Source organism: Gossypium raimondii, chromosome 4 (assembly GCF_025698545.1).
Source record: "Gossypium raimondii isolate GPD5lz chromosome 4, ASM2569854v1, whole genome shotgun sequence".
NCBI lineage: Eukaryota > Viridiplantae > Streptophyta > Magnoliopsida > Malvales > Malvaceae > Gossypium > Gossypium raimondii.
The window spans coordinates 48373591-48398374 of record NC_068568.1 but is presented as its reverse complement, the minus strand read 5'-3'; the positions used below and the strand labels follow the sequence as shown (position 1 = coordinate 48398374).

Below are 24784 nucleotides of genomic sequence, written 5' to 3'. Positions count from 1 at the left end.
GTAAACTAATAAAACATAACATTAACATACAAAAAATGTACATGATATCAATTGTTTCATAACATCTATAATATATATATATATATATATATCATTTGATCACTCTTTCATGATACCCTCAAGGCATTTTTGTCGAAAAAATCGATTTAGAAAACAGTCATTGTAGATACAATAAGAGTTTAAAAATTTTCTTAATTCGAGCCTGTTGTGTTATTTATAATAAAAAACTTAATCGAAATTATACATATGCTTTGTGTGAGATGGACTAAAGTTGATCCTGGCTTTCAACCAAATGGCCTTCTCCGCTGTCCTTGAACAATGAATTGCCTTGAGTGTGGGCTCGAGCAACATGAACCAAATCACATAATGAAACCTTTTATTTACTTTCAACGAGAAAATAGATTCTCTTTATAACCGATAAATGTACATTTGTCCTAGAAAATAGAATTTATTCTTAAAAATAAATTCTACTAATTTCTAGCAAAATAATGATGTATGAACTATAACAAATATGGTTCTTTAGGTATTATATATTTGGTCAAAATGTGGTAATGGCTTGAATATAAGTTGAATAGATTTAAAATGCATGTTTTGATTGAATTTGATTAACTAGTGGTATAATTCAAATAGAAATGATCGTAGTCGCTCCAGCAACAAATGTGGCATCCTGTCGCTCGGACCCGACGTTCGGGTCGGGTATAAGATGTTACAAAAAGTTTGTAGAGACTCAATCAACTCATCAATACACATTATATCAAAGTCTTTTGCTTCCTCAATAACTATCACTTTGATGCTAAGTCCTTCTGGCAAAGATCTAAGAACCTTTCTAACTAGTTTTAGTTTGAGTAATCATTCCCGAGAGCAAAAGCTTGTTTGCCGTAAAACTCATCAATTGTCTTATTTTATTGCATCGTCAAGGTTTCAAGCTTAGTAGTCAGCACTTGCAACTTTGATTGCTTAATTGTATTTGTACCCTTATGTGTTGTTCAAGGATATCCCAGCCTCATTGGCAATGGTACATTTAGAAATCCTCTTGAATTATTAAGCATCCTCACCATAAAAATTGCATAAAGAGCCTTTGAATTCACATTAGCAAGTTTCTCCTCTTCAATGGTCCAGGTCAACTCAAACTTAGGTGTCTTGACACTAGAGGCTTTAGTGAATGGGGCGTTCCCAACCAGTAAAAACAAATCTCCAAGATTTTTCATCCACAGACTTGATGAAAGCCATCATTCTAGCCTTCTAGTAGGCATAGTTCACACTTCATATCATCTAACATGGAGGGATTGAACACTAAAGATTCTTCCATTTCAAGCAAATATCAACACCAAGATTTCGACTAAATGTGCTAAGTGGGAGGCTCTAATACCAATTGTTAAGACTTAGAAAGATATTTGCAAAAATAAAAATAAAAATAAAAATTGAACAGTGCTACGAGTAGTGCCAACTACTTCAAGCACTGATAAAGAACAAAGATGATCTCAACAATATGTTTATGTAGTTCAGTTTTCCTATGTCTATGATGCCTTGCCTAGAGAAATAATCCACTACCTTATTAAACTCATATAACAAGCGATTATAAGAACTTATACTCACCAAATTAGCAACCTCACTTTTGCACCTAAGATTTAGGTTTCTCTCCTCTAAGTTTCCCCCCTAATACTTAGGGTGAAAACCAAGTAACTAGTTATCACACTCAATATACTCACAATCACAAGTTCCTTACTGAATGAATAAGTGCTCAATCTCTCTACGAAAAACCTATACAAATATCAAGTATTTAAACTATTTTCAATTTGTTAACATACTAAATCAATTAGAATCAATCTTCCCATCAATAAAGCAAGATATTTTATAAAGTGAAACTTTAACCCATCTTTATAATTCTAAATATGCAATATAACACTTTGATAATAATTAATTTTTAAAAATTTTAAAATTAGCTCAAATAATGTTTACGATGCGCTAATATATAAGAAAATTTTAATTAACTTAAGTAATGTTACATAGATAATTAGAATATTTATAAAAAAACTAAATAAATTAGATAATTTATAATGTATATAAACCAAGACAAATAAGAAAATTAAATATATATATTTAAAATTTAATATGCATTATACATTTTAGATAATTAGATGACTTGTTTAAAATCTTAAAATTAGGTGATCCACTAGATAATTTGTTAAAAAATTAAAATTAAATAATTTGAATTAAAAGTTCATTTTAAATTAATAGTTATTGTCTTATGTGTCGTTAAATAAATTAGGTACAATAATTTATTTGACCCTTTAATTTACAAAAAAATTATTTTAATCGTATTTATTTTTAAAACCCTTTTAATCCTTCAACTAGCATGGTTTGAAATAGCACCTCAAAATGAATTAAAAAATTAACATTTGTTAATTTTAATGACATGACATCCACATAATAGTCTAAATGTATATCACATCAACAATTAATTAATTTTTAAAATTTAAAAATTTAAAAATATTATAAAATCATTAAAACATTAAAAATATTTTAAAAGGTATAAAATTTATTTATATATATTTTATTTTAAAATTAATTTGTTAATGTGACATATACGTTAACTACCACATTAATACCACATCAACAATTACAAATGTTAACATTTTCATTCATTTAAAATGATGATTTGACAATCAATAGAAGTAATATATATATATATATATATATATATATATATATATATACATCCAATATCACCTTTACCTTAAAAGACACTGTTATAAAAGAAATTGACCTCAAAATCTCCTAAAACATTCCCAAAGAAAATTACCCCCTTGAAGGAGCACTGTGATTCCAATATAAATGATCAGTGGTACTATTTGGCTACAAGCCGGCAAAGGCAAAAATTTATTCAATTTGTTAGGCCAAGCTTCAAAGTATTGTTAGCTAACATCAGTAAACACATTGGGGAGGTGGCGGCTATTCTACAGTAACTCACCGCTCATACGTACCCCGTGTGATGAACTTACATTCAAACGTACGATCTAACAAGAATACGGGAGTGGGGCAGAATATACAAGGAATACAAGCGTGCTGGGCTAAGATTCTGGTTGCTCGGATTTTAAAGGTGCACCGGATGAGGATGCACAGCTCCCATTTTGCAGGTAAAGGCTATTTGCAACCATAGAATCACTAACCAAACCGACATCAACATCGTCGAAGTTGAGTGCCCCTCTGATCTTCCTGCCACTGGGAAACATCAAAGCAAATGGCAGCGTCATTAGGCAAGTTCATCGCAAGAACTTTGGTGAATGTAATTGGTAGGTCCCTTTATTATATGGACCAGGTCAAATTAACCCATCAAGATCAATTTAATCTTTGTATTATTAAAAAAAATCAATTAAGGCCCAAATTTCAACAGAGTTCACATTTACTACTTATAAAATATTATTTTCTACTCTCTTTTTTGGTGTAGAACTGTCAATGAAAAAATTAAATTTCATCACTTTTTAATCAATAAATGTCAACTCCATTCCATTTTAGCCTTACTTGATTCTTTTTAATAATATAGGAATTCATATTAATTCATATTAATAGTTGAGAGGCTAATTTGATTCAATCCCGATACGAGAGGGCTTTTGTAGGTACTTTCACCCAAGAACTTCTATACTTAAAAAAAAATTGTTACCCAGTGAGAGGAGAAGAATACCCATTCAAATGATTGTTGATAGCAGTTAGGTCTTTCGAAGGGCTCTGATAGGCACGAGTACTCTCTCCAACACAAGCATAGTAGCTTCTTGAGCTATGCGAGATTAGAGCATCCATCTGCAAATGAAAACAAGATCTAATTAATAAACAACGGCACATACTTCTTTCCTGTGGAACCACAAATTCCAACTATATTACTCAGACTCCTCAGTTATTTTTTTTTGCATGTACCATGTTCAGACACCAGTCTCATGTATATCTATCTATACACATGTATATCAAACCATGTACAAGGATATAGCCTTCAGTAGTCTTCCAAATACATGAAAAAACTAGAAAATTCTGAACATACCCATCCCAGAAACATTCCCATACCAAACACTCAAACCGGAGAGCCTGAGCAACATAGGGTTCAAACAACAGCAGCTAAAAATAGAATAATTTTCCATCATGCCTTGTTCAGTCAATCAAGAGACATAACCCGAGATTCAACTTTTTCTACAAGATTCATAGAACTTGATATCGGAAATTTTAAAGGATCTTTTTCTTTTATTGGTCTTTTATAAGTGCAGAATCTCTCGAGGGGCAATGGTTCTAAGCAATCAACTAAACTATTTCCCGTTTGCTCTAGAAGGCTGGTCAAATCTGAAATCTACGAGTCTGATTTTCCACTAAATGAAAATTTGATGACTCAGTCAACTAAATGGCGAGAACAAGAAAAGAAAAAAAGATTTAAGTACCTAAAAAAAGATTTAAGTACCTTGGATGTCCGCAATGGAGACACATATACGTTATGTGTTGCAGATACTTTCTTTGGGGACATATCAGGTAGACTTGGAAAAGGAGAAACTTTAGGAGATCCCGGGCATGTACCTAATTAGGCAAAATGATGATAGAACAATCAAAATTAGATAGCCTGCACATGCAGCAAGAACAGAATATAAAACTGAAACCTGGGTACAATAATTGTCTAAATGAAACATTTACCATCATTACTATTGTTGGCTTCAGCAACTCTACTCGTTCTTGTGGTTGTTCCAGCAGAACCAAGTTCTCCCAGCAAAGGCTTTATGGAAGGAACGAATATTTCGTTGTAGAATGCAATGATATCAACATTGTCCTGCCCGGTTCTCTGTTTACATATCATTAAAACGGTTAAAATTTCCTCGAAAAGCAGGGAGATGAGAAATTGGAGATGAGATATCGTACCCCATTTCTTCGTGCAGATGACCTGTCAACAAATACACTTTGGAAAACTTGTGGCTTACATTGTGGTTGCTTCCTATAGTTGCAAATAATTTCTTTGAAAGTTAGGCGCAACTGAGAAATCTGCAAGTCATTTATTCAGGAAGTAAGAGAAAATAGTGCAGATAAATTTAACTGCGGCTAAAATGATCTCATAAGAAGCGCAGACCTTCGCAACTACATAGAAACAACAAAGGATGATCTGATCAATATGACGGTTAAAGAACAAAGAAGTCCTCTGGTTAAGTATTTTTTGGAAAAGAGAATACACACTCTCCCTTATCTGTTGAGACAGTTGTAGCCTCTCAACCATACCATTAATCCGGACAGCAGCCAACTTATTAATCTGGGCGGCGCAAAAAAAAAATGGAAAAAAAAAGAAGCAAAATGTAAGACATGTAGTAGATGATAACCATTGAATTTAAATCAAATTCAATAGTAAGTACTTGTGGGCAATTTGCCTCAAGAAAATTATATCGCAGTAGATTTACATTTTACTATCAAGTACTAGGAGGTTAAATTTTTGAACCAGTAAAAGCGTACAAAGGTACACCATAGTTTCATAAAAAAAGTCTAATTCATCTCATGGTTTGATACCTTGCCAAAAAATATACTTATTCCTGTTTCCGCACATGTTTCTCCTCCACCACCAGGGTTAGGACGTGTTGGACTACAAAAAAAGTACCCAAAAAGAAAATGCAGTAAGCCAGTGCAATTAGTACAGGTCTCTACTTCCCTAGAACTTGCACCCTACAATACCTGGCAAATGCAGATTGCAAAGGTGCCTTCTTAAGGTTGTTTAATGCTAATAGGCGATCCTTCACTGGTGATGTAAAAGCATTCCGTTCAACCAACACACTCCTCAACTCAGTGCAAGGTCTCATGGGAGACCTGACATCCCCATTTTGTCCTGACAAAAGTAACATGACAATGTAAATTAAGTTTAGGATAGAATACATTGTGAGAAAGAACTACAATAAAATCCATTAACACAAATTACTGCATTAAACAAGAAGATTGGCATACTGATCACAAAGTTTTCCCCATCTGAAAATATACTGGCTAAAATTAAGCTACCAATGTTGCATACCTAAGATTGAGCTACCAGCATTACCCGTTGATGTTTCGTGTTTCTGCAAAGAAGGCACTGGAGGTGTACTTCCAGAAAAGTTCACATGTGTCGCAATTGCATCCAAAGGTGGCATTGGTTCAGCCAATAAGCCAAGACGATTTATTTCAGCAGATAGGGCAGGTTTTGCAACTATCAAAGAATTGTACATTGAGGAACCTTTATCCCACACCATGCTCTCCAAAAGCCTCTCTTCCAGAGAATTTAGATGCCGCCTCAGTTCTCTTGGTAGAGACTCCTCATGTCTAATAAAACTCTCTATCACCTTGCTCAAATCAAAGGCTGTAATACCAGTTCTCTCAAGTACTGTAGGAAACAACATTGTGGCAGTCTTATGTGTCGCCAGCACTAGTTCAGCAGAACAAGCAAGCATACATCTGTGAAACCTCTCATTAGTTAATAAAGAGGTCAAATTAGGTGCATGTAATATTTGGGCCTCAGCAGTACACATAGCTTCCAAAACCCTATAGTACAACTTAAGTGCCTCCAGTATTCGTTGTTCCATCCATATGTTATCCATCAGGTTTACACTCTGAAGGCTTCCAGTTACACTACACTCTTGATTTCTAGGAAATATTGCCTCCAATATTATATGCGCCCTACAGATCACATCATTGGTAACATCTTTATCACAAGATGATAAAAAACGCTGCAACTCAGCTGAAGGTTTTGAAGGAAGAGGACAAATAACAGAACGAAGCCATTTCGCAGTTGTCATTGCAGCGCTGACCGGTGTAGCTGCCATCTTTGCACTTGGTGGCCCAAGGACACCATTTGCATGAGATGCAGGAGGGCGTTGAGGAGACAGCGGGCTTGAGATCGACTTTGATGGTGAAGCTACTGAATCAAATTTCCTCTACTCAAAACAGAATAAATGCTTTCTTAAATAAACTGACTGCTAAGTAAAGCATAAAAACTAAAAAGTAAAATGCATTTTCTCAAATTTGAAACAGACCTTGATACCAGTAACATTCATGGTCCCTCCAGAAAAGCTCCCTAAACCAAGTAAACTATCTTCATCGTTTACAAACACCCTCTCATCCAAATCACCTTTATTACAAATTGCATTATCGTAATCCTTCTCTAACATATTTAAACTGGATGAAAGAGATTTTTCCTCCATTAAACCTTCAAAATAGATCAAGCTATCTGCATCAAAGAAGATCAGGAAAATTAGAAGCAAAACAGACGCAAGCATGCTGCCAAAATTGCATTCATGACCTATTTGACGAACCGGTATCAATATTTTCCAGTGTTTCAGTTTTGCACTCAGCTGCAGGACATGGCTTTTTTTTCAATATGTCCTCTATTAACTTATTGGCCGTCTCCATTTTTTTCCTCAAATCATCTTCTGAAGCATCATACATGTTGCAAAGTGACGCAAGCAAGTCGACACCTTTGTCACCTTTCTTAACTGAATGATTGCATGTCAAAGAAGTCAACAATGAGGAACGCCAAAATTTTACCCCCACCAGGAAAGGAAAATAAAAAGAATGTAAATGAGCAAGGACTAAACAACAGTGAAGAATGCTGGACAGAATAAAAGATAAAGACCAAAGAAGAATCACAAATGTATTCTCTTTATTGAAAAGGACAGATCTAAAAATTTGACAGCCATGAAGAGCAGATAATTACCAAAATGTGGAGAGTCATTGATCTTGAAGTTTCTGAAGCGAACAGGAACATGTATAATCAAGATAGCCTGTTGACAATCGCATTAAATAGTAAGAAAACATTAAACTCTCCATTATTGATCAATGTGCTATGAATGTACAAGGATAGAGTGCATCAAAGACAACAGCATAGTTGAGTTGAATCTTTTGAAGCACATTTAATTGTAACTCTCTACCTTTGCATTCCATTTGATAATTATTAAATTAATCCATTACACATACAAATAATATCAGAACATGTTTCACCATAAGAAAGAGATGACATGTTATTCCTTAGTAAAACCAAGTGTCTACCCAAATCAACTAGTAATAAAGCAACAGAAATGCGTAACTGACCAGTATAGAAACAAAACCGTTTGCACAAGTCACTAGGTCTTTAAAACGACTGAATGCGTGCACGCGGAGTGCCAAAAACAGTAACCATCCAAATCGATGACACTCTGATACATAATCTGACGAACTGGTAGCATTTTGCTGCTTGTCAATATTTGCATCACTTGTCAAGAAGAGTTCCCAAAATGCACGCTTGTATGACCTTTTTATACCATTAAAACAGCAAGATGCAGATGTTATTTACTTCACAAAATGGAAAATTATACACAGTAACCACAAAATTGAGGTTTTGAGGATACAGCTGCTCGAAGAAAAAAAATTTATAGCATGCGCGATACAAATTGTGTAATATATTATTTCAAATATAATTCTGCAATCTGCGTAAGTGAGAATTTCAAATTTATATCACTATCTTAACTTTAATTTTATCATCCGTCTGGAGAAGACAACAGTCAAAACATGCCATAAACAAGGGCACATGACCAGTTACTTTTATAATTATGGCATGTGTATGGATGTATTACATCATTATTGTATTTTTGCTTTATGGAGGATAAATACTTGATAAAACCACCACAATTAGGCCTCCTCCAGCAAATTTTAGGCAAGGTTCGAGACGAAATATGAAAGTAAACTGCAACTCTAACCCTTATAGAACATAAGTTGACGAACCAGAAGCTATATACCTTTTTCACCAGTGTGATTTTGTGCATTTAAAACTAACCCATCAAATTTAGCACATTGTAGCCCTATTAAAGATTAGGGGAGAAATGCTAATACAATTACAAAGCTATTTGCACATATTATCTTTATAACCTAGGTTATAAAAGAAGGGTACCTACTTGCTTAAAAGGCTCAAGTGCACAAAATTGGCCTGCATCTCCGTACCCTAATTGATATAATTACCAAAAGCAGATAGTCAGGTCGAAGTGACATGGCCGTACAATTTTTAAAAAATATAGACAAAATAGAAAACAAGCGGAAACATAAATCTATATTCTTTCAATACCTCAAGTCGAGTCGCACAATCTTCACCATACATGTTACGTAAAACGGGACCAGCTTTTACCACAAACTGAGGCAACTCCTTAAAAAAATCCACGATACTGCAAAAATAAAATAAACTCACTATCATTGAAATGGTTATTGATCGCAAAAGTTACCCTTACATACACAAAATTAACAGTATCATACTTCAGCTTTGTAGCTCTCAATATCTGGCAAAACGAAAACCCACTTTCATCAGACTCTTGTTGCGTATTTTCTCCAATCTTTTCACTCAGCCGCTTGAGCGAATATAAGACAAATGAAAACCAAAATCGCTCTGCTTCTTCCAGCTAATCAGAATAAATGCAACAAAGTTATTTAATTAAAAAGCAACTCCCTTTCGTAATTTTCATATAAAAGGAAGTTAAAATAATAATAAAATAATAATAATCTACCGTTCCGCTTCCAATTGATGAAACATTTGACGTTAAAAGGTGTTTTGTTTCTTTGAATAGCTTCATAGCATTTGAACAAGCTTTCTCATCCAGAGATAACCCATTCTGGAAATCAGGAACACATAACGCTAAAAAACACAAAAAAGAAAATAGAAATACTTGAAATAATATTACTGGAAATAACAAATCACTACCTTGCACAAAGCATTGAATCTAGCTTCAACGGCATCGCCATCTGTGCCACCAGAAGTTGCAACTGAAGGCTTCGTGTCTTCCATATTTATTAATAACCCTAGTAGTGGATCTCAAAGTTATCAATTTCAGAAAAGTTCAGGATTCAAATCTCTCCAACAATTTTACTCTTAATCAGCATATACGAGATTAAACTAGCTAAATCTATAAATACATAACAGCAACTTAAACCTCCGCCTCAAAATAAAAGTTTATGCCAACATTTCAAAATTTCTAGCTATTAATATACAATTAAAAAGTAATAATCAGTAAAAAAATCATTTATACTTCAGGAAATGGCGAACTACTTTTCAAGAGTGACAAGCAAAAAGTTGAAAAAAAATAAAACATTATTCAAAGAAACCTTACAAAATTTAGGCTTGAAATTAGGTTGAGATCTCGGATCTAACGATCCAGCAAACCAGAAACCCTAGCTTCAAATTCCCCGCCCAAAACATAGCGTTTTAAGGGATCGAGAAAAAAGAAAAAGGGAAAAAAAATCGTTCTTTAATAATTTGGATTAAGAACAATAATCCTAAAATTTCCCCTTTTTTTCTTATATATTTTCGCCCTTCTTAACCTTGGGTTTCTTTTTGTGGAAAACCCTATCAACGAAGGATCTTTCCCTCTTTAGCGCGGGAAAATTAACCAACATAACATCATGATGGATATGCACCATGCACATGACATTCATAGCTAGCCAATTATTTTTTGACGCGTACTGTTGCCGCCATTGGATTTTACCGCCAAAATCCATTAACATCTAGCCGTAACGGAGATTCCCGTTTTGGAAAAGATCGGTAAAGGATTCGCGTTTTCTCCGTCACGGTGAATTTAACGGAGAGTTGGTGAGTTGGGCCGAGCAGTTGTCGGAGTCTTGAAAATTGGGAAGAGATAGTGTCAGGTAGACTCGTGTGAGTATGGGGCCCACTGAAAGGGTTTTTTTTTTATAGTGTCGTTTAGCGGTAAGAAGTTGTGTCGTTTTATGTGAGTGAAATGTTACGATGAGTGCATTCACAGAGACTTTTCTGTAGGACCACGTCACTGATGCTTAGGCACGTAAGGCCTTACACCTTACATTATAAGCGTACACCATTTTATGTACAAAATTATTCTCTCACTAAAACATTTGGAGTAATTGAAAAGAAAATTATGAAATGTAGTTTGGTGGTTGATTTCTTTTAATCATGATATTAAATATTTAGTCTCTGTTTAAAAGAATAAAACACATTTCATAATTATTTATTTATTTATTAAGAGAGTATCTGCACCTTAACTCGATTTGTATGAGCAATGTTGCTAATGCAGAAGGATGTGAGTTCGAATGCGTTGAAACCAGTACAACTAATTGAAAAGAAAATTATGAAATGTAGTTTGGTGGTTGATTTCTTTTAATCATGATATTAAATATTTAGTCTCTGTTTAAAAGAATAAAACACATTTCATAATTATTTATTTATTTATTAAGAGAGTATCTGCACCTTAACTCGATTGGTATGAGCAATGTTGCTAATGCAGAAGGATGTGAGTTCGAATGCGTTGAAACCAGTACAACTAATTTCAAGAACAACATGAACTAGATAGGTATTGCCAACGGGAGGACCATCCTACCACCTCTGGCATTGTTGCTTGCAAAAGGTGGATTGAGTTGTTTCCTCCTCCAGAGGCTGGTTATCCCTCTTGTCAGTGTCCCTAGATGTTCTAACCTCATACTAGGCAGTCTTCCAAGTCCAACAAGCGTTGTTCCTGAAACTAGTCGTGCTGCTTAAAGAGTTGAGCTAAGGTGGCGCATCTTCTCCTACATTTCTGTGCCTTACTGTCGGGAGCCAGAGTTTTGATGCTGAATATTTTTATGAAAAATGTATTCCAACATGGATTTGGAAAAACCAAAACCTCAAAATCATCATGCATGTTGGATTAAATTTTGTTTTTGGTTCCTCTACAGTATGGTTTACAATGCCAATCCTTGTATGGTTAGCTTGTTTTCTCCTTACCAAAAACAGTGGATTTCAGTGGGAATCTGAGTTTCCTGTTTTTGCTTAGTTTTTGGATTCCACCAACTCATGATAAATTACCGATGGCCAAGTTATCCTAGGGAACACTTTAGCTTTAAACTTCTCATTCATGTGTTATGTCAATAAGAATGAAGGAACAGTACTAATAACATGATTTGTGTACCTCTGCATCAAAGTTGAGAATCAATTTCTAAGCCTTCTGATATTGATGATGTTTTTTTTACGTGGTGTAGGTAAACATTTTTATCTAAAAAAAAAGCTATATGAAGAAAACAAAAGTGCACACCCCAAAATGAAAGTTTTAACTTAAAAAATCACGAAAAATAGTATCTAAATTATAAATGTTAATATAATATAAGAATCTAATCTAATATATATATATATATATATATTTAGACGTAAAAGAGATAACTTAATAGTTAAGATAGTCTTTTTTTAAATTGTAAAAATTAAATAAAAAGAGAGAAATGCCACTTGGCGCTATATGGGCTTCTGTACCTTATTATATTATATATATTATTTGTTACTTTATGAAACATGAAAGCAAAAAAACATATACTTGCACTAGACTTGAAACGGGAGCCCAAACCAAAAGTTTCAAAAATTGAAGGACTTAATATATATAAATATACACTTTTAAAATTTTAGGGGGATCGGAGCCTTTACCTACCCCACATCGACCACTTCTTCGAACTTTTTACTCTTTCTAGATTAATCACATAGTTTAAAATAGAATTCACCAATTGTCTCATTTTCCTGCATCCTTAAGGTTTCAAACTTAATAGTCAGTATTTTGCAACTTTGATTGCATAACTGTATTTTTAACCTTATGTGTTGTTTCAAGGATATCCAAACCTCATTGGCATGGTACACTTAGAAATCCTCTTGAATTATTAGGCATCCTCACCACAAAAAAAATTGCATTAAGAGCCTTTGAATTCGCATTAGCAAGTTTCTCCTCTTAGTGGTCCAGGTCAACTCAAACTTAGGTGTATTGACACTAGAGGCTTTAGTGAATGGGTGCTCCCAATCAGTAACAACAAATCTTCAGGCTTTTTCATCCATAGACTTGACGAAAGTCGTCATTCTAGTTTTCCAGTAGGCATAGTTCTCACCATCTAACATGGAGGGATGGGACATTGATGATCTTTCCATTTCAAGCAAATATCAACACTAAGAATTTTACTTGATGTGCTAAGTGGGAGTTTTTTTACCAATTGTTAAGACTTACAACGATATTTGTAAAAAAAAATGAATAGTGCTACGAGTAATGCCAACTACTTCAAGCACTGATGAAGAACAAAGATGAACTCAATGATATGTTTATGTAGTTTGATTTCTATATGTCTATGAGGACTTGCCCAAATAGATAATTCACTACCTTAACAACTCGTACAACAAGTGATTATAAGGACTAATACTCACCAAATTAGCAACCTCACTTTTGCAATTAAGATCTAGATTTCTCTATTCTAAGTTTTCTTCCTGAAACATAGGGTGAAAACCAAGTAATTCACTACTTATCACACTCAATGCACTCAAAATTACAAGTTCCTTACTGAACAAATAAGTGCTCAATCTCTATGTGAATAACCTATACACATCTCAAGTATTTAAACTACTTTCGATTTGTTAACATACTAGATCAATTAGAATCGATCTTCCCATCAATAAAGCAAGATAATTAGCATGGAGAATATCTTCAATGAGTCCAAGATATGTCTTTTAATTTTCACTATATGTTACCAGGTTACTTGGTCTGATCCAATCTCCTTAAACTAGGGAAGACAATTTGCTTGATCCAATCCATACCAATCTTCAAGATATATTAATACAATTGATTTGGATATCATAGATGGGCTTACACACATCCAAAGTATTAGTAAAGATCATAGCTTAATAAGTTTTTATTTACAAAAATTGTCAACTCTAAATATGACAAGTTATGAGGGTAAGTAGTTCTAAATAGCAGTGAGCACTACTCTAAGCACTCGTAACTACCTCAACATGATTTATATAAAAAAATTAAAAATTAAAATAATGATTAAATTGAATAAAATAAAATAAAAATCTAGGGATTTATTCCAACATTATCAATATTGAATTATGGAAAATTTAATTAAAAACAGTGTAGTGTACCTTGCATTTTTCAGATCCTTTCAAGAACTTTTTGTCACCAGCATCACAACATGAGGACGTCAGAATTGCAACACCTCCAACAGGCAACGACATCACAACGAGAAGGCTTCTAACGTCACGATGAGGAGGTTTCCGACATCACAACGAGGGCGAATATGACGTCGGGACAACACGACTTTTTCCCCAAGTAACTCATCCGTGATTTACAGCAAAGCGGGGTTACTTTTCCCAGTTAAACTCTAATCACTTCAGCATAATTCTAGTCATACTAGGTCACAAATGTTAGCCTATTTAAAGGCAACAGTAACACTAGAATTTATATATAGAAAATACAAAATTGAGAGGAAAAATAAGAGTTTTGCAGGAATTTAGTAAGAACTTTATATTTTGGCTTCATGTTTGTTTTGATTTTCTATCTTGTACTCTTTCGATTTTGCTCATTAGTGAAGTTTTCTTTTTTCGTGGCTTTTATCCTCTTCATCCGAGGAGTTTTTCTACGTAAATATTTGTTTCTCTATTTCTTATTTCTCGTTGTTTATACGGGTCGAACCCCAACTAAAACATTGCAAAATTCAAGTATTAAATTAAATAAAACATGAATCCTGTAAGGATATTTTTGGAATAATATCAAGCTAGGATTTGTCGAACAAAAAAAGAGAGGCTAAATTGAATATGTATTTATAGAATAAATTTATTAAATACAATCCATTCATGCATTGCAGGGTTAAAAACTAATATATATGGTAAAATAAGGTAAAAAACTCTTATGTGACATCATAAAATTATGACAGTATATATTTTCATCAATTATAAAATTAATACAACTATTTTTTTGTAACATTTGCAATGCACATGAAAATTTTATTTATTTAAATTTGTCCCTATTTTTAAATAAAACATTATGTTTTTCTTAAACCTAAACTTCCCATATTTTTAAAGATATCATCAAACTAATTTTTAATAACTAAAAATTAACTACCACACACATTTCATTAAAAAAATTACATATAAAAATAATTTATCATTGATCGCTTGTTTATAACAATTAATAAAAGTTTGTCTATTAATAAAATTGTAAAGTGAAACTTTAACCCATATTTATAATTTTAAATATGTAATATAGCACTTTGATAATAATTAATTTGTTACAAAATTATAAAATTAGCTCAAATAATGTTTACAATGTGCTCATATATAAGAAAATTTTAAATTAAGTTAATAATGTTTGCAGTCAGATAATAATAATAATAATAATTGTTAAAATTTTATTTTAACTTAAATAATGTTGCATAGATAATTAGAAATTTTATAAAAAATAAATTAGGTAATTTAAAATGTATATAAACCGAGACAAATAAGAAATTTAAATATATATTTAAAATTTAATATATATATTGTACATTTTAGATAATTAGATAACTTCTTTAAAATCTTAAAATTAGATGATAATTTGAATTATGTGCCGTTAAACAAACTAAGCATAATAATTTATTTGATTCTTCAATTTTACAAAAAAATTAAAACTATTTTAAACCTCCATTTATTTTTTTCATTTTTCATGTAATTAGCTTTTTAACTAGCATTATTTGCAAAATCGCCATAAACAGATAAAATAAATTTATTAGCTTTATTGACGTAACATTCACATGTATGTCACATTAATAATTAATTAATTTCTAAAATTAAAAAATTATAAAATTATTTTAAAATTAAAATTATTTTAAAACATATAAAAATATTTTATATATTTTAAAATTTTAAAAGTTCATTAGTTGTTGCGTGACATACAAGTCAACTATCACGTGAATGGTTACAAACATTAATATTTTCATTCATTTAAGATGATTTGACAAGTGATACAAGTCATATATTTATATCCCTCCTTTTATCACCTTTACCTTAGAAGATACTGTTAAAAAAGAAATTGACCTCAAAAAATCTCCTAAAACAATCCCAAAGAAAATTACCCCCTTCAAGGAGCACTGTGATTCCGATATAAATGATGATCAAACAGCGGTACTATTTGGCTACAACCAGGTAAAGAAAGGCAAAACTTTATTCAATTTGTTAGGCCAAGCTTCAAAGTACTGTTAGCTAACATCAGTGAACACATTGGGAAGGTGGTGGCTATTCTACAGTAACACACCGCTCATACGTACCTCGTGTGATGAACTTACATTCATACATACGATCTAACAAGAATACAGGAGAGGGGAAGAATATACAAGGAATAAGAGCGCGCTGGGCTAAGATTCTGGTTGCTCGGATTTTAAAGGTGCACCGGATGAGGATGCACAGCTCCCATTTTGCAGGTAAAGGCTATTTGCAACCATAGAATCACTAACCAAGCCGACATCAACATCGTCGAAGTTGAGTGCCCCTCTGATCTTCCTGCCACTGGAAGCAGCAAAGCAAATGGCAGCTTCATTAGTTAAGTACATCACGATAACTTTGGTGAATGTACTTGGTAGGTCCTTTTTATTATATGGACCAGATTAAATTAGCCTATCTAAGATCAATTTAGTCTTTGTATTATTAAAAAGAATCAATTAAGGCCAAATTTCAACAGAGTTCATATTTACTATTTAAAAAATGTCATTTTCTACTCAACTAAGTTATATTTTGAAAGCTTTTAATGGCAAATGAAATATTCTTTTTAGAGTAGAACTGTAAATGAAAAAATTAATTTTTCATATCATTTTTTAATCAATAAATGTTAACTCCGTTGCATTTTAGCCTCACTTGATTCTTTTTAATAATATAGGAATTCATATTAATAGTACAGAGGCTAATTTGATTCAATCCCGATAATAGAAGGCGTTTGTAGGTACTTTCACCCAAGAACTTCTATACTTGAAAAAAATATTGTTACCCAGGGAGAGGAGAAGAATACCCGTTCAAGTGATTGTTGATAGCAGTTAGGTCTTTCGAAGGGCTCTGATAGGCACGAGTACTCTCTCCAACACAAGCATAGTAGCTTCTTGAGCTATGCGAGATTAGAGCATCCATCTGTAAATGAAAACAAGATCTAATTAATAAACAACGGCACATACTTCTTTCCTGTGGAACCACAAATTCCAACTATATTACTCAGAGTCTCAGACTCTTCGGGGTTTTTTTTTGTTTTGTATGTACCATGTTCAGACACCAGTCTCATGTCTCTATACACATGTATATCAAACCATGTACAAGGATATAGCCTAAAAAAGCCTTCCAGATACATGAAAAAACTAGAAAATTCTGAACATACCCATCCCAGAAACATTCCCATATCACACACTCAAACCTGAGAGCCCGAGTAACATAGGATTCAAATACCAACAGCTAAAAATAGAATAATTTTCTATGATACCTTGTTCAGTCAATCAAGAGTCATAACCCGAGATTCAACTTTTCCTACAAGATTCATAGAACTTAAAATCGGAATTTTAAAGGATCTTTTTCTTTTATTGGTCTTTTACAAGTGCTGCATCTTGGACAAAGTGCAGCATCTCTTGAGTGGCAATAGTTCTAAGCAATCAACTAAACTTTTTCCTGTTTGCTCTAGAAGGCTGGTCAAATCTTAAATGTACGAGTCTGATTTTCTACTAAATGGAAAATTGGCGACTCAAAGTCAACTCAATGGAGAGACCAAAAAAAGAAAAACAGATTTTAAGTACCTTGGATGTCCGCAATGGAGACACATATACGTTATGCGTTGCAGATACTTTCTTTGGGGACATATCAGGGAGACTTGGAAAAGGAGAAACTTTAGGAGATCCAGGGCATGTACCTAATTAGGCAAAATGAAGACAGAACAAGTAAAATTAGATAACCTGCAGATGCAGCAAGAAAAGAATATAAAACTGAAACCTGGGTACAATAATGGTCTAAATGAAACATTTACCATCATTACTATTGTTGGCTTCAGCAACTCTACTCGTTCTTGTGGTTGTTCCAGCAGAACCAAGTTCTCCCAGCAAAGGCTTTATGGAAGGAACGAATGTTTCGTTGTAGAATGCAATGATATCAACGTTGTCCTGCCCAGTTCTCTGTTTACATATCATTAAAATGGTTAAAATTTCCTCGAAAAGGAGGGAGAAAAGAAACTGGAGATGAGATATCGTACCCCATTTCTTCGTGCAGATGACCTGTCAACAAATACACTTTGGAAAACTTGTGGCTTACATTGTGGTTGCTTCTTATAGTTGCAAATAATTTCTTTGAAAGTCAGGCGCAACTGAGATATCTGCAAGTCATTCCTTCAGGAAGTAAGAGGAAATAGTGCAGATAAATTTAACTGTGGCTAAAATGATCTCATAAGAAGTGCAGACCTTCGCGACTACATAGAAACAACAAAGGATGATCTGGTCAATATGACGGTTAAAGAACAAAGAAGTCCTCTGGTTAAGTATTTTTTGGAAAAGAGAATACACACTCTCCCTTATCTGTTGAGACAGTTGTAGCCTCTCAACCATGCCATTAATCCGGACAGCAGCCAACTTATTAATCTGGGCGGTACAAAAAAAGAAAAAGAAAAAGCAAAATGTAAGACATGTAGTAGATGATAACCACTGAGTTTAAATCAAATTCAATAGTAAGTACTTGTGGGCAATTTGCCACAAGAAAATTATATCGCAGTAGATTTACATTTTACAATCAAGTACTAGGAGGTTAAATTTTTGAACCAGTTAAAAGTGTATTAAGGTACACCATAGTTTCATAAAAAAGTCTAATTCATCTCATGTTTTGATACCTTGCTAAAAAATATATTTATTCCTGTTTCCGCACATGTTTCTCCTCCACCACCAGGGTTAGGGCGTGTTGGACTACAAAAAAAAGTACCCAAAAAGAAAATGCAGTAAGCCAGAGCAATTAGTACAGGTCTCCACTTCCTTAGAACTTGCACCCTACAATACCTGGCAAATGCAGATTGCAAAGGTGCCTTCTTAAGATTGCTTAATGCTAATAGACGATCCTTCACTGGTGATGTAAAAGCATTCCGTTCAACCAACACACTCCTCAACTCCGTGCAAGGTCTCATGGGAGACCTGACATCCCCATTTTGTCCTGACAAAAGTAACATGACAATGTAAATTAAGTTCAGGATAGAATACATTGTGAGAAAGAACCATAATAAAATCCGGTAACACAAGTTACTGCATTAAACAAGAAAATTGGCATACTGGTCACAGTTTCTCCATACCTGAAAATATAACTGCTAAAATTAAGCTAACAATGTTGCATACCTAAGATTGAGCTACCAGCATTCCCCGTTGATGTTTCATGCTTCTGCAAAGGAGGCACCGGAGGTGTACCTCCAGAAAAGTTTATATGTGTTGCAATTGCATCCAAAGGTGGCATTGGTTCTGCCAATAAGCCAAGACGATTTATTTCGGCAGATAGGGCAGGTTTTGCAACTATCAAAGAATTGTACATTGAGGAACCTTTATCCCACACCATGCTCTCCAAAAGCCTCTCTTCCAGAGAATTTAGATGCCGCCTCAGTTCCCTTGGTAGAGACTCCTCATGTCTAATAAAACTCTCTATCACCTTGCTCAAATCAAAGGCTGTAATACCAGTTCTGTCCAGAACTATAGGAAACAACATTGTGGCAGTCTTATGTGTCGCCAGCACTAGTTCAGCAGAACAAGCAAGCATGCATCTATGAAACCTCTCATTAGTTAATAAAGAGGTCAAATTAGGTGCATGTAATATTTGGGCCTCTGCAGTACACATAGCTTCCAAAACCCTATAGTACAACTTACGTGCCTCCAGTCTTCGATGTTCCATCCATATATTATCCATCAGGTTTACACTCTGAAGGCTTCCAGTTACACTACGCTCTTGATTTCTAGGAAATATTGCTTCCAATATTATATGCACCCTACATATCACATCAGTGGTAACATCTTTATCACAAGATGATAAAAAATGCTGCAACTCAGCTGAAGGTTTTGAAGGAAGAGGACAAATAACAGAACGAAGCCATTTCGCAGTTGTCATTGCAGTGCTGACCGGTGTAGCTGCCATCTTTGCATTTGGCGGCCCAAGGACACCATTTGCATGAGATGCAGAAGAGCGTTGAGGAGACAGTGGGCTTGAGATCGACTTTGATGGTGAAGCTACCGAATCAAGTTTCCTCTACTCAAAACAGAATAAATGCTTTCTTAAATAAAGTGACCGCTAAGTAAAGCATAAAAACTAAAAAGTAGAATACATTTTCTTAAATTTGAAACAGACCTTGATACCAGTAACATTCATGGCCCCTCCAGACAAGCTCCCTAAACCAAGTAAACTATCTTCATCGTTTACAAACAACCTCTCATCCAGATCACCTTTATTACAAATTGCATCATCATAATCCTTTTCTAAAATTTTCAAACTGGATGAAAGAGATTGTTCCTCCATTAAACCTTCAAAATAGATCAAGCTATCTGCATCAAAGAAGATCAGATAAATTAGAAGCAAAACTGACCGACGAAAGCATGCTGCCAAAATTGCATTCATGACTTATTTGACGAACCGGTATCAATATTTTCCAGTGTTTCAGTTTTGCACTTAGCTGCTGGACATGGCTTTTTTTTCAATATGTCTTCTATTAACTTATTGGCCATCTCCATTGTTTTCCTCAAATCATCTTCTGAAGCATCATACATGTTGCAAAGTGACGCAAGCAAGTCGACAACACCTTTGTCACCTTTCTTAACTGAATGGTTACATGTTAAAGAAGTCAACAATGAGGAATGCCTCAATTTTATCCCCGCCAGGAAAGGCAAATAAAAAGAATGTAAAAGAGCAACAACTAAACACCAGTAAAGAATACTGGACAGAATAAAAGATAAAGACCAGTGAAGAATCACAAATGCAATCTCTTTATCAGAAAGGACAGATATGAAAATTTGACTGCCATGAAATAGCAGATAATTACCAAAATGAGGAGAGTCATTGATCTTGAAGTTTCTGAAGCTAACAGGAACATGTATAATCAAAATAGCCTGTCGACAATCACATTAAAAGGTAAGAAAACATTAACCTCTCCATTATTGCTCAATGTGCTAGGAATGTACAAGAATAGAGTGCATCAAAGACAACAGCATAGTTGAGTTGAATCTTTTGAAGCACATGTAATTGTAACTCTCTACCTTTGCATTCATTTGATAATTATTAAATTAATCCATTATATGTACGAATAATATCAGAACATATTTCACCAGAAGAAAGAGATGACATGTTTATTCCTTAGTGAAACCAAGTCTGTCTTCCTAAATCAACAAGTAATAAAGCAAAAGAAATGTGTAACTGACCAGTATAGAAACAAAACCATTTGCACAGGTCACTAGGTCTTTAAAACGACTGAATGCATGCACGCGGAGTGCCAAAAACAGTAACCATCCAAATCGATGGCACTCTGATACATAATCTGGTGAACTGGTAGCATTTTGCTGCTTGTCAATATTTGCATCACTTGTCAAGAAGAGTTCCCAAAATGCACGCTTGTATGACCTTTTTGTACCATTAAACAGCAAGATGCAAATGTTATTTATTTTACAAAATGGAAAATTATACAAAGTAACCAGAAAAATGAGGTTTTGAGGATACAGCTGCTCGAAGAAAAAAATAAAAATTTATCACATGCGTAGTACAAATTCTGTGTAATGTATTATTTAAAATATAATTCTGCAATCTGCGCAAATGAGAATTTCATATTTATATCACTATCTTAAATTTAATTTTATTATGCATTTGGAGAAGACAACAGTCAAAACATGCCATAAACAAGGGCACATGACCAGTTACTTTTATAATTAGGACACGTGTGTGGATGAATGACATCATTATCCTATTTTATATTCCAACATCTTTGGTATGCACATCTTGCACGGTACATCCCCCCAACACACACAATTTTTTTTCTTTGTGGAGGATAAATACTTGATAAAACCACCATAATTAGGCCTCCCCTTGCAAAATTTCAGACAAAGTTCAAGACGAAATATGAAAGTAAACTGCAATTCTAACCCTTGTAGAACATAAGTTGACGAACCAAAAGCAATATACCTTTTTCACTAGTGTGATTTCGTGCATTTAAAACTAACCCATCAAATTTAGCAATTTGTAGTCCTATTAATGATAAGGGGAGAAATGCTAATGCAATTACAAAGCTATTTGCACATATCATCTTATAACCTAGGTTATAAAAGAGGGGCACCTACTTGCTTAGAAGGCTCAAGTGCACAAAATTGGCCTGCATCTCCTTAGCCTAATTGATATAAGTACCATAAGCAGATGGTCAGATTGAAGTGACATGGTCGTACAATTTTTAAAAAATATAGACAAAATAGAAAACAAGTGAAAACATAAATCTATATTCTTTAATACCTCTAGTCGAGTCTCCCAATCTTCACCATACATGTTACGTAAAACGGGACCAGCTTTTACCACAAACTGAGGCAACTCCTTAAAAAAATCCACGATACTGCAAAAATAAGATAAACTCACCATCATTGAAACGGTAATTGATCACAAAAATTACCCTTATATACACAACATTAACAGTATCATACTTCAGCTTTGTAGCTCTCAATATCTGGCATAACGAAAACCCACTTTCATCAGACTCATGTTGCGTATTTTCTCCAACCTTTTCACTCAGCCGCTTGAGCGAATATAAGACAAATGAAAACCAAAATCGCTCTGCTTCTTCCAGCTACTCCAGAATAAATGCAACAAAGTTAGTTAATCAGAAAGCAACTCCCTTTAGTAATTTCCATATAAAAGGAAGTTAAAATAATAAAAATAATCTACCGTTCCGCTCCCAATTGCTGAAACATTTGGCGTTAAAAGGTGCTTTGTTTCTTTGAATAGCTTCGTAGCATTTGAGCAAGCTTTCTCATCCAGAGATAACCCATTCTGGAAATCATAAAAAACATAAACACCCAAAAAGAAAGAAAAGAAATGCTTCAAATAATATTACTGAAAAGAACATAACACTACCTTGCACAAAGCATTGAATCTAGCTTCAACGGCATCGCCATCTGTGCCACCAGAAGTTGTAACTGAAGACTTCATGTCTTCCATATTTATTAATAACCCTAGCAGTGGATCTCAAAGTTATAAATTTCAGAAAAGTTGAGGATTCAAATCTCTCCAACAGTTTTACTCATAATCCTCATATACAAGATTAAGCTAGCTCAAGGATGCAGTGGGAAGGAAGCAAATTAGACAAATTTGAAGGAAAGGAAAAGTTTGAGAAGAAACGAAAATGGTGTCTCTGCTGCAGCAGTGGATTTGAGTTTTACTTTGTTTGGCTGACCGTTTGGATGATGGTGGGTGGATATCGGGTACTTGTTTGTAGTGGATAGGGGTAGTGGGTGGATATCGGGCACCTGGTTTCAAATGGGTAGAGGTACTGGGCTGAATCTAGAAATAGGGGGCTCGACTCATACGTGCATTTGGGTCAAAGCGTTAGTTAGATTTTATTTATTTTTCTATTTGCTAGTTTTTTTTTATTGTATTACTTATTATATATAAGGTTAAATTTGTCAAAAAATATTTAGTTGATACCTGAATTTGTATTCCGTCATCCAGGTTGCTACATTCGTACTAACATCTTTAGCTTATATTAACGCGGCATTGATGGTCAATCTTATACTGACACGTGGTAGTCTCTCAATATGACACGTGGGGGACACAAATTGAAATTTTAAGATTTTTTTAAATAATATAAATTAATTTTAAAAATATAATTTTTAGACAAATTTAAGTACCAACTAGGTACTTTTTGAACAAATTGAGACAATATGTGTGACAGAATATAGTGGTACCAACTAAATAAAATAAAAAATTAAGTACCAACTAAATACTTTTAGACAAATTTAAAGATATTAACCTTTTATAATTTTTTCAAGTCAATTTTACAATTCGCATAAAAAATTTCAAATCATTTATATTTCTATGAAATTTACCTTTAATATTCTATTTAACACAACTTAAAATATTATCCCTTGTTAATTTCATTACTGCCAAAAATAATCCATTTAATCTTATATTATGATGTTTTTCTATTTTTTTATCCCCACACCTGACTTGATTATCAAGTTCACTCAAACTGATTTGTACTTAAACAAGCATTCATTTGAATTAACTCAAAATTTAAACATTTATAGTATCAAAATTTATCATTTATATTACTTCAAATTAACTCAAATTTATAATACCCTTAATCTGATAATAAATTTGAGCAAGAGATATCACATTCAAATCACCAATATATTTCACAACTTCTATTCATTATTCATTAAGGGTATGCAACCAAAATTTACAGTCTAACACCTGTATATTCATACTCTAATATCATGCAATAAATTACTTATTTGAAAAATAAGAAACATAATTTTCTATAATTCTAAAACAATAACATTATAAACTAAAATTTTTAATTAATTTAATTTTAAATAATACACACTATTAACCAATGCAGTGCATGAGTATGTAAACTAGTAGTTTAAATTGAAGCTTTAATAATCTATCTGAGTCTTATTTGAATTTTTCTTTGTGAATATATGAATTTCATTTTATTAGAATTGATTAGCAATAATTTTTAAATGAAATTGTGTTTTCATGGTCTTACAAATCAATTTAAAACCATTAAATTGTATTTTAATAGTTATAATTGTTATATTTTATGTTATTTTTCATAAAATTATTGCATTACTATTTTCATTCACACCATGAAGTGTATCATAATTGAAAATTGAAAAGAAAATTATGTATGATAATATATAGGCTAATATACTAAAAAACCCTTAAACTAGACACTTTATTTAAACAAGCCCTTAATAAGTCCCTAGTCTATTATTTTTGCCCATAAGAGTCCCTTGATTTTTACCCATGAGATTAGCCTATATATTAAAA

General features: G+C 33.4%; 1 protein-coding gene across 6 annotated transcripts; it reads right to left on the bottom strand.

The window, feature by feature from the left end:
• Nucleotides 1-2762: 2762 nt before the first annotated feature.
• On the bottom strand, nt 2763-23193 carry LOC105779593 (retinoblastoma-related protein). Of its 6 annotated transcripts, none has more exons than XM_052629786.1 (19): nt 10104-10358; nt 9698-9795; nt 9504-9608; nt 9256-9398; nt 9071-9167; nt 8904-8950; nt 8065-8263; nt 7691-7757; nt 7290-7469; nt 7011-7204; nt 6041-6911; nt 5686-5836; nt 5524-5596; nt 5096-5272; nt 4891-5010; nt 4669-4813; nt 4442-4554; nt 3662-3798; nt 2763-3222 (listed from the first exon to the last, which is right to left on the bottom strand). In XM_052629786.1, the coding sequence occupies exons 2-19, from the start codon at nt 9779-9781 to the stop codon at nt 3072-3074; spliced, it is 3054 nt and encodes a 1017-aa protein (XP_052485746.1). In that variant the 5' UTR covers nt 9782-9795; nt 10104-10358; the 3' UTR covers nt 2763-3071. The 6 variants fall into 6 exon arrangements, with proteins under 6 accessions (XP_052485746.1, XP_052485743.1, XP_052485747.1 ...); XM_052629783.1 differs by having other exon boundaries at nt 6017-6911; nt 10104-10357; XM_052629787.1 differs by having other exon boundaries at nt 3683-3798; nt 10104-10356.
• Nucleotides 23194-24784: the final 1591 nt, after the last annotated feature.

What these genes read in the sequence shown, in the direction of transcription:
- LOC105779593 (XM_052629784.1), bottom strand. Translation starts at nt 22,948, where the DNA reads ATGGAAGACATGAAGTCTTCAGTTACAACTTCTGGTGGCACAGATGGC. An exon ending in ATTGTGCGACTCGACTTGAG is followed by an intron (nt 8,951 to 9,070) that starts GTATTGAAAGAA and finishes TATATCAATTAG; the next exon opens with GGTACGGAGATGCAGGCCAA. An exon ending in ACGGTTTTGTTTCTATACTG is followed by an intron (nt 7,758 to 8,064) that starts GTCAGTTACGCA and finishes GATTGTCAACAG; the next exon opens with GCTATCTTGATTATACATGT.